This window comes from Pygocentrus nattereri, chromosome 4, assembly GCF_015220715.1.
Source record: "Pygocentrus nattereri isolate fPygNat1 chromosome 4, fPygNat1.pri, whole genome shotgun sequence".
Lineage (NCBI taxonomy): Eukaryota > Metazoa > Chordata > Actinopteri > Characiformes > Serrasalmidae > Pygocentrus > Pygocentrus nattereri.
Genome location: NC_051214.1, coordinates 3,705,052 through 3,715,051, shown reverse-complemented (window position 1 = coordinate 3,715,051; position 10,000 = coordinate 3,705,052). Strand labels below are relative to the sequence as shown.

At 43.7% G+C, this 10,000-nt stretch overlaps 1 protein-coding gene across 9 annotated transcripts in view; it reads right to left on the bottom strand.

Annotated features, from left to right (window-relative positions):
• The window catches only part of dtnba (dystrobrevin, beta a), a 51,799-nt gene that overhangs the window by 8,934 nt on the left and 32,865 nt on the right, over window positions 1-10,000 (bottom strand). For 4 of the 9 annotated variants that reach the window (XM_017684106.2, XM_017684112.2, XM_017684107.2 and 1 more), the window contains 6 exons: window positions 9,418-9,504; window positions 8,419-8,509; window positions 5,512-5,588; window positions 4,494-4,607; window positions 3,362-3,458; window positions 856-876 (listed from right to left, as the gene is read on the bottom strand). In XM_017684106.2, coding sequence (XP_017539595.1) covers window positions 856-876; window positions 3,362-3,458; window positions 4,494-4,607; window positions 5,512-5,588; window positions 8,419-8,509; window positions 9,418-9,504 — 487 coding nt within the window. The remainder of the gene's footprint in view (window positions 1-855; window positions 877-3,361; window positions 3,459-4,493; window positions 4,608-5,511; window positions 5,589-8,418; window positions 8,510-9,417; window positions 9,505-10,000) is intronic. The other 5 variants (XM_017684109.2, XM_017684110.2, XM_017684111.2 and 2 more) reach the window with 5 other exon arrangements.

The following is a 10,000-nucleotide window of genomic DNA, read 5'->3' as shown; positions in this document are numbered from 1 at the left end:
AAGCTGTGTTCAGCAGATTCTCCACAAGAGGGAGCCATTAGCACCCACTTTCGTCAGCATGGCTGAAAGAGAGGAAACCCACACCAGCAGGATCTCACTAAAACGTATGTTTGTGATGGAGTATATGAAGCTAATTGTTTCTTTTAGGCCGAGACTAAACAGCTAACAGGCTACTCCAACAACATTCAGCAACCAGAAAACAGAGTTATATTAGTGGTGGTGCTACAAGTGCTTATCAAACGAAGACTTCTGCATTACATGCTGCTGCGTAATAACAGGACACGTGGTTTACTAAAGATTTCTTATAAATAACCAATTTTTTTTTTTAGATTATCTAATTCTCTTGCTGGTCTCTCACATTAAGAAACAGCATTATTTTATTATTGACACACTCACATCTACATTTTCTGCCACATATTAGATATAGATATATAAATAGATACGCATCTATTTTCAGATGCTTCCTTTGTGGCACCACTGTCCAAAAAAGCTATAATAAATATTTAAAAATGCAATTTTTTTGTTGATTTTTCATTTTCTAAAGATTTTATACTGTGTGAAAATTTCACGATGAATGGAATATGCTCCAAAATAGTTTTGTATAAAATATCTTTACGTTAAGTTACATTAAAAGTAAATGTTTTTGTCCTCTCATGTAAAGTGAGCATTTTGGAGATGCTCGTTTTCTTTGGCCGGCTACGATATTTTTCAGAATAGAACTTAGTAGAGTTTTTTTTGAAAGCTCTGCACAATTAAAAAAGCCCACGCTTCTGACTCGATTAATCATCAGAAAAGAATTAGTATGCGAGAAAGAGACCATATCACACAAACACAGAGGTGGGAAAGGAAACTTACAGCCTGCCTCTGCTCCTCTTCCTACAGCGGACGGCAGAGAGGCGGAAAAGAGGGGGAAAAATAAGAAGTGAGAGAAGAAAAGATTAAAAGAATAAACACACAGTCTAACCTGTTACTCAGAGGAGTGAAGAGTGAGAGAAGGAATGACGGAAAAGAAGCAAACAGAGAGAGAAGGAGAGAACAGATGAGTTCAGACAGCTGGTGCCCTCTAGTGGCTGTACGTGTAAGTGTATGTGCTCGTGTGTGTGCTTGAACCAATGTGTGCTCATGTGCACTATGGCGTGCCGCACTACTGCACTACTAATGTTTGTGAACACATGATTAGTGTCTTTTTAACTGGGACTTACACTCACCGGCCACTTTATTAGGTAGTAAACCTGCTAGTAAAAGGCTGGACCCCCTTTTGCCTTCAGAACTGCTTTAATTCTTCATGTCAGACTTTCAACAAGGTGTTGGAAACGTTCCTCAGAGATTCTGGTTGGTTATTTGAGTTCCTGTTGCCTTTCTATCATCTGGAACCAGTCTGCCCGTTCTCCTCTGACCTCTCACATCAACAAGGCATTTTCGTCCACACAACTGACCGCTCACTGGATATTTCCTCTTTTTCGGACCGTTCTCTGTAAACCCTAGAGATGGTTGTGCGTGAAAATCCCAGCAGATCAGCAGTTTCTGAAATACTCAGACCAGCCCGTCTGGCACCAACAACCACGCCACGTTCAAAGCCCCTTAAATCCCCTTTCTTCCCCGTTCTGATGCTCGGTCTGCACTTCAGCAAGTCGTCTTGACCACCTCTACAGGCCTAAATGCAGTGAGCTGCAGCCGTGTGATTGGCTGATCAGCTATTTGTGTTATCAAGCAACTGAACAGGTGAAACTGAAAATGACGACGTCCCGGGACACACTGAGTAGTGATGCCTCAACTCGGCAGGACAGAAGGGTCTGGGGTGGTCCCAAACAACAAACTAACAAAAAACAAGATCAACGATTAATGCAGAGTGTTTCTGGAAGCCAAATAAGCAGCTTCTAATGCATGCTTACTTAAAACATCTACATCAGAAGCCAGGGGCTGAGCTCAGTGGTGCTGAGAAATGAACAACCGCAACAGTAGCTGCACATTCGCCAGTGATAAACAGCGTCAATGTTGTTTTCACCGCCAGTCAGTAAGTGAAAGAGAAATGGTCTGCGTACTATGACGTGACGTGGCACACAGCATTCGACTGTTTAGGAAGCTGTTTTGCATTTTATGTCACATAGGCTGAGCTGTTTTGGAGAAAACCTTATGATGATATTACATTATAAGTATTTAATATGTGAACAAGGTGCTTGATCCACAAAAGCTGGGAGTGCAGTACACGACTTAAACGGAGAGCATCACAAACTTAACGGCAGTTTGTCACAGAGTTTCTTGGCTTTCTGTCGTGAGGCGCTTGGACTAGACGACAGAGCAAAGGCAGAGCATAACACACACAACGAGTTTGGGCTACGAACAAGGACTCAAACTCCCAGAACTCCTGTTTGGGCTTTAATGCACAGGGAAAGTGCAAACTGGGGTTTAATGTGTGGCGAGAAGCGCTGAGGTCACACTGAGAGAGCTGGAGAAATATTTCATTACAAACTGGCAGCTGAGCTGAAGCTGTAAAGAGAGCGACCTGATCTGGACCCAAACGTTATAAACAAATCTCTGACCTTCTCTCACTGCAGGGATGTTTTTGAGTTCGATCGGTGGAATAAAGATTAGCTCCTTTCGCGCTACCAGATCACCAGCTTCAGCTCGTGGAAATGCTGCTCTGTGAAGTGCACAGCGTTCTGTATATACGTCATCATATTCAGTAGTGTGTGTGTCTCTGTACTGTGACTGTATTCAGAACATTCTTCTGCCTGTTCTTGATTATCCCTACATGGTCACGTCTGTCACACCGGTCACTCGTCATGGATAGGCTGAGCCTAATCTTGGCATCAGTCCTGCTATAAAACTGCATCAGCCCAGCGTCTCCCGGGCTGGCTGGGTGTCTGGCACCCACACACTAACAAATACGCTTCACCTCTCCAGACATACGGCTGGTTAAGTCAGGGTTTGGATTCTTCGACCTCGAGCTCCCAACGTGGAGACTCGCTTAGATTGTGAAAAAAGGGGCAAATCAGGGTTAAAATCAGGGAAAAAAAAACTGTATAGTCTATTAAAACAGGTGCCAGGTCCAGATTCAGGGCGTGTTCTTAACGACAACGGGTCCAATCACACAGTCCAAACAGTAAAAACACTGAGCATTAAAAGAAGAAACAAAATAAGGGGAGAACACCTCACAGTGGGTGAAGGAGGGGGTGAAGGGGGGTTATAGTGCAGCAGTGATGTTCACTATTGTGCATTCCAGGTTTGCTCAGTTGCAGAAAGCATGTTTCCAGCAGGAGTGAGTGAGTTTCCAGTAGGAGTGAGTGAGTTTCCAGCAGGAGTGAGTGAGTTTCCAGCAGGAGTGAGTGAGTTTCCAGCAGGAGTGAGTGTGTCTGTGTACCTTCAGCAGTTTCATCAGCCCCTCTAGCTGCACCATTAGCTCCCTCCGGCTCTCCTGCAGAGCAGACATCCTCTGCTCCAGCTCATCCTTCCTCTGCCTGCGCACACACACGCACACACACACACACGCACACACACACACCAGTTACTACATTACCCTCTCATAACATCTCCACCTCTACAGCAGATTATCTACAGTACGTGATCTCAATGATCCACTGCCGCCACGTTTCTCTTCCGTTTTCTTCGATTTAACGACGGCTGACGACGGCAGGTTTTACAGCCACCAAGAAAACTGTCTCGCAACTTTGGATCATCCCACAAAATTCAGCTATGAAATTCTGGACATCGAGGATGGAATCTCTTACAGCTAAGCTGGACAAGGCAAAGTAGTCATCAGTGAGAAACGGTGAGAATATAGACGACTCTATTCGGTGGTTGGTTGGTGTAGTGGGTAACACCTCTGCCTTCTACACTGTAGACTGGGGTTCAATCCCCACCTGGGCAAACACCCTACACTATACCAATAAGAGTCCTTGGGCAAGACTCCTAACACCACCTTCGCCACCCTGTGTAAAATGATCAAATTGTAAGTTGCTCTGGATAAGAGCGTCTGCCAAATGCTGTAAATGTAAATGTATTCAAGAACTTTCCAATGAAATGATGCGACGTTGTGTGGTTGTTTTTATTTTATCTTCGCTTTATTATTGATTTGTTTTGATATTTTGATATTCCTAACATGTACGACAGCGTCCGACCTTCCCCTTGATCACAAATAAAAAAATAAGCTGTACTGATTCCTATACGACAGCGTGGGTGTGGGGGGCTGCGGAGACCCTTCACATGGTAAATGACTTTTTAAAGTTTCTTAATAAAACGACTCTAAACAATGTGACTGTGGATATTTGTAAAAAGGCTTCTGTGACTTCACCGCAACATAAAAAGATAAAACAGCTTTCTGCACCGACGGGACGGTGTGTGTGTGTGTGTGTGTGTGTGTGTGTGTGTGTGTGTGTGTGTGTGTGTGAATATTATTCTAATTATAATTCATAATTTAATTAAAGGGTCAGCCTATTATAGCATTTATTAAATAAAAACATCTTCATAGATCACGGCTGCACCCCTCGAGTCACCTGAGCAGCCTGAGTTCAGCCAGGAGGGTGGGGTTCTGCTGGGCCTTCTCTGGAGTGGGCTGGGACGCTTGCTCGTGCTCCAAACGCAAACGCTGGATCTCCTGCAGGATCTCCCTACATAGACACAACCACATCAGCTGTTTCATCATCACTTCAGATGATCACAACACTGTTCAGTGCACAGTGTACATAAAAAAGTATGATTAAAAGGGAAATTCCACCAATTTCCCAAAATACCTGCATAATTTAATCATTAAGACTTAAACAGCGTCATTCAGAGCGGTTTGGTGTGAAATGGTTCAGTTTGCCACACCAAACCACTCTGAACGACTAAGGCCCAGTCCCATTTCTTATTATTACCCCTACCCCTTGTTTTCGAGTGTCACTTTGCCTCTTGCAGCTCTTTATAAGGGGCGGTGGTTGAGATCTTCCCTCTGAAATGAGACCCTCTAATAAAAGAGCATCACTTCATTAACAGCTACCAGCGCCGCTCTGTAGGCGACCCTGCCCGTCTGCAGGGACAGCAGAGGAGGGGAAAGTCCAGCTCCTCACTGCTGGGCTTTAGTCACATTTAGGAGTCATACGCCTTCAAAGAGGGGGGCAGTTATTTATTATCACCCCCCCCTAATTCTTCAGTGATATGAAGCTGAAGTCAGAGATTCTCCAGATTCTTGTTCCACCTTAAAAGGAGCAGCAGTTCTGATCCCTGAGGTGCCAGAATGTAACTGCTGCACCATTTAAGGTGGAATGGAAAATTTAGGCTTCATAGCTACCAAGACATCAGCATAACTACTAGCAATTTGTTTTAATGCTTGTTATAAAGAAAAAGACCATAATACACTGAAACCACATTAAACTAAGATAATCTAATGGTTATCGTAATTTTTTAATAGTAAAAATTCCCACATTTATAGGCTTCTTTGGTCTCTTCTGCTCCGTCATTGGTGGATTTTCCCTTAAGTCCCTTAAGGCATGCAGGCCTCAGCTGTGCCAAGGGCTGTTCGTGTGCATGTTTTACCTGTTTTTGTTTTCCAGCTCTGCTATTAGCTGCCGTTGCTGCTTGTTAGCATCAAAGCTGAGCTGCTGAGGCCTCTGCTGAAACAGAGCAGGACAGACAGTGATGTCCAGATGAAAAGGCCTTTACACTCAGAGCATCAATTAACTAATCATACACCTGGACAACTAATAACCTGCACACCGACCATCACGTTGATGGACTGGCTGTATCCCAGTAAGGAACTTTTCCACAAATTTCCAAAGGATTAGCAGCTCAAACTGAATTTATGGAGTTTTTTACAGCATTACAGGGAAAGTCCACTGATTTTTCAAAATTTCTGCATAATTAAATAGTTAAGACGTGAAAAGGTCCTTCAGAGCGGTTTAGAGTGAAATGCTCAGTTCTAGAGAAACTTACCGAGACAGAATTGTTTACAGTGGTGCTGAAAGGAACCAGACGTCCACCTCTAAAAGCTCCCTCACAGAGAGTTATTAAAGAAATTGATTGTAAATTATCAATATGCTGCCTGATGTCTGTGACGTATAATAGTTCTGAGGTCTTGAGTCTCTGCTGTGCGAGTTCGAGTCAAATCTCAGGTTTCAAGGGTTTGAGTCGGAGCCGAGAGTCTCCACCGTGTGAGTTCAAGTCTAGTCTTGGGTTTCTATGGTTTGAGTTAGTGATGAGTCTTGACTTTCTACCGTGCAAGTTTGAGTCGTGTCTCAAGTCTCCAAAAACAAACAAACACCATAACATCTCATAACATCTAGTAACAAAACAGAGGTTCTCCTTCTGGGTCCAAAATTAGCAAGAAGTAAATCACCAGATTTAATCTTAAATCTCGCCGACTTTCCAGCCGCACCTGGACTAGCAGCAAAAAATCTCGGCGTTATAATAGATTCAGATTTATCATTCGATCAACACATAGGCAGCATCACTAGGACAGCTTTTCTACATCTTCACAACATCGCCAAGATCAGAAATGCCCTGTCCCTGCGTGATGCAGAAACACTAGTACATGCCTTTATTACTTCCAGGCTAGACTACTGTAACACGCTACTGTCAGGATGTACGAGCAGGAATTTAAACAACTCCAACTAGTCCAAAACGCCGCAGCCAGGATCCTCACTAAAACTAGAAAATTTGAGCATATCAGTCCAGGGCTATCATCACTTCATTGGCTGCCTGTTAAATTCCGTATTGATTATAAAATCATTTTATTGACCTATAAAGCCCTACATGCTCTTGCTCCCGAGTACCTGCAAGACCTTATTTCTCATTATGAGCCATCACGACCACTCAGATCCCAGAGCGCTGGCTTATTAATAGTCCCCAGAATTCATAAGGCTTCAGCTGGGGGAAGAGCTTTTTCTTATAAAGCCCCCAAACTCTGGAATGATCTTCCAGAAACTGTTTGGCACTCAGACACAGTCTCAGTCTTCAAATTTAGGCTGAAAACTCACTTGTTCAGTTTAGCTTTTGGTAGCTAATGTTCCCCCTTAGATAAAGGCAGCAGATCCAGGGGTCCATGGACACAGGGAATTATAGTAAACTGAGACGCTGGTGCTGTCGTCCCACTGCTCGCACGCGGTCACTCAAGTTTGTGGACGGAGGAACGGAGGGATGCCAAACTGTTTCAGAGTGCTGCCGTGTCTGTGTGTCCTTCTGGTTCTCTCCTTTTAGTTAAGCTGTCATAGTCAGATCTGCCGGAGTCGTTAGCCACACTCTGGAAATGTTTACATCTACTGTTTTACGTACAAACAGACAGAATAAAACTAATTCCATCTCCCTGCCTTTTTTCTGAGTATTCAACCGCCCACATCTCCGGCCAGACACTGAAGGACGACCGACTGCGAAGCCCTCCTGCTACCTACTTCAGACCAGCTGCCCACGCCTACCACCTACCTCGGATGAGCTGCCCACCCTACGCTGATGTTTTCATAGACTCCTAGTTATTCATAATACCAATACTACTGCTGTTAATATTAGTAATAAAATCACTTGTAGGTAGTTTGACCAGAGGAGGACGGGTCCCCCCTGGTGAGCCTGGTTCCTCCCAAGGTTTCTTCCTCAGTTCTGAGGGAGGTTCTCCTTGCCACTGTTGCCTCTGGCTTGCCCACCGGGGGGTTTCTGTACATTCTTAGAGTTCTCTTGAAACTTTTTCTTTTCTGAAACTCTGTAAAGCTGCTTTGTGACAACATCCGTTGTAAAAAAGCGCTACAAATAAATTTGATTTGATTTGATTTGATCTCTTCTGGTGGGTGTAGTTCTGATGTGAAAAATCATGTTTAACAACTTTGTGCTGTTTATTTTAGGTGGTGTTTGGTGTGTAATGACCTTAAACCTGAGTTTTCTGCTCCAACCCACCAGTTTTAACCTCACAAGGCTCCAGATAACAAGCTGAGAGTTGAAAACTGCTGCATGTATTGAAATGTCCCTAAAAAAACAACTTCATCATGACAAGTCAGTCTGCGGCCGTTATGAAGGCGTCAGTGGTTGTGCAGATGTGCCTTGATCTCAATTTTGTACAATAACCAATTCGTACCTAACGTGATTCAAAGGGACTCAAAAAGAAATGATGGTCGCTATGGTTTCTAGGGTTCGAGCCAGTGTCCAGTCTCTGCCGTGTGAGTTCGAGGGAAGTCTTGAGTTCCCAGGGTTTGAGCCAGTGTCCAGTCTCTGCCGTGTGAGTTCGAGGGAAGTCTTGAGTTCCCAGGGTTTGAGCCAGTGTCCAGTCTCTGTGCGAGATCGAGTCAAGTCTCAGGTTTCTAGGGTTTGAGTCAGAGTTGAGCCTTGAGTCTCTGTCATGTGAGTCAAGTCTAGTCTCGAGTTTCTAAGGTTTGAGTCAGTGATGATTCTTGACTCTCTGCCTTGCAAGTCCGAGTCTCAAGTCTCTGAGGTATAGAAGAAATGTAACGGTGTGAAACTCACGGCTGCGTTGCTCGGGTCGGCTGCTAACCGAGATGCGTATCGGGCGATTAGCCGGTGCTCCTCGTCCATTCGACTGGGACTGTCCAGCGCACTGGAAACACACAAGCACACAGAACAAGAACTGGTTTATTAAGAGTATTTATAATAAATCCGTGGTGAATCATAACGGTCAAAAATACACAAACAGACGATGAGGAGAAACAAGTACGTCGCTCGTTATTTAATGTATTTCCAATGACTTTGCACTTATACATACAAACAAATAAAGTGTATATTAATAAAAAAAGTTTATGTAAAAGTTAAAAACAAAAAGAAATCAAGTTTATCTCCTCTTTATGAGCACCGTGGGATCCTTCACCCACCCTGACGTGAGGAGCCGGTGGGCTTGCTGTGCTGAGAGACCCTCCAGAACAGGGGGAGGGGCGAGTATGAGATCAATATAAATGCCAGGAAAGCAGATTTCCGCCAGTTTAAGTGGGACCAGGAGTTCAGGGGAAACTGTGAGGACCTCAGACTATTTTATCGACTTTGTCTAGGAACGTTTTTCTCTTCCGAAGTGAGGAGAGTAATTTTAGCCTCTTTCACCTCTCGTTACGTTCACGTGGAGCAGCAAAGCCAGAGGTTCGGTCCCGAATGTGGAGGCCACAACAGAAACATCCCGTGACTGAAGCCCTGGGATGTTTGTTTTAATCTATCGATTTAATTTTGAAAATGTATCTTTATGTTATGTTTACATGCTTTTTTGTTCATAAGTACAAAGTCAAAGCATGTATATAAATCTAAAGGACATATATGACCAGAAAATAAGTTAAATAATAAAAACAGAATTGGTTGCATACTTATCACCTCATTGGTGATACGCAGCTCTGTCTCACACACACACACACACACACACACACACACACACACACACACACACACACACACACACACACACACAGAGACAGACACAGACACACACACACACACACACAGAGACAGACACACACACACGCTCACCGTGGGCTCGTCCGGAGTCTGTCCACATAAGCTGCAATCAATGCGTGTTCCTCATTCATACGCTGAGCAGCAGCTATACCCTGCACGCTACGCACACACACACACACACACACACACACACACACGACAAGTACATAGAAAAGAACATGTGAATGAAATGATGAATGAATGTGTGTGTGTGTGTGTGTGTGTGTGTGTGTGTGTGTGTTCTGTGGAAAAACACTTCAGTCTATTCCCGTTTTGATTTCCATTTCTATCTCATCAAAATAAACCATCACACACATATTCACACCGACTTTTATCAAAATCCACGAAACAATTAAAAACTTAACATCTACTGATCGTTTACAGACAAATGCAGCCTAATAGTTTGAACATTTACAGTCAAATGGCACAAAACCGGTTTGGCACATCTTAGTGTGCAGTTTCTACTCACTTGCTGAGTTTAGCATTCAGGAATAAAACCAAACAGGCAAAGTGTCCCAGAACTTTTGCACAGCCCACATTTACTGTTTTATATTTTTCTTTTATATATTTTTAGATTCAGTAAATAAGCAGGGCGTCTGTAATACAACGCTGCCTG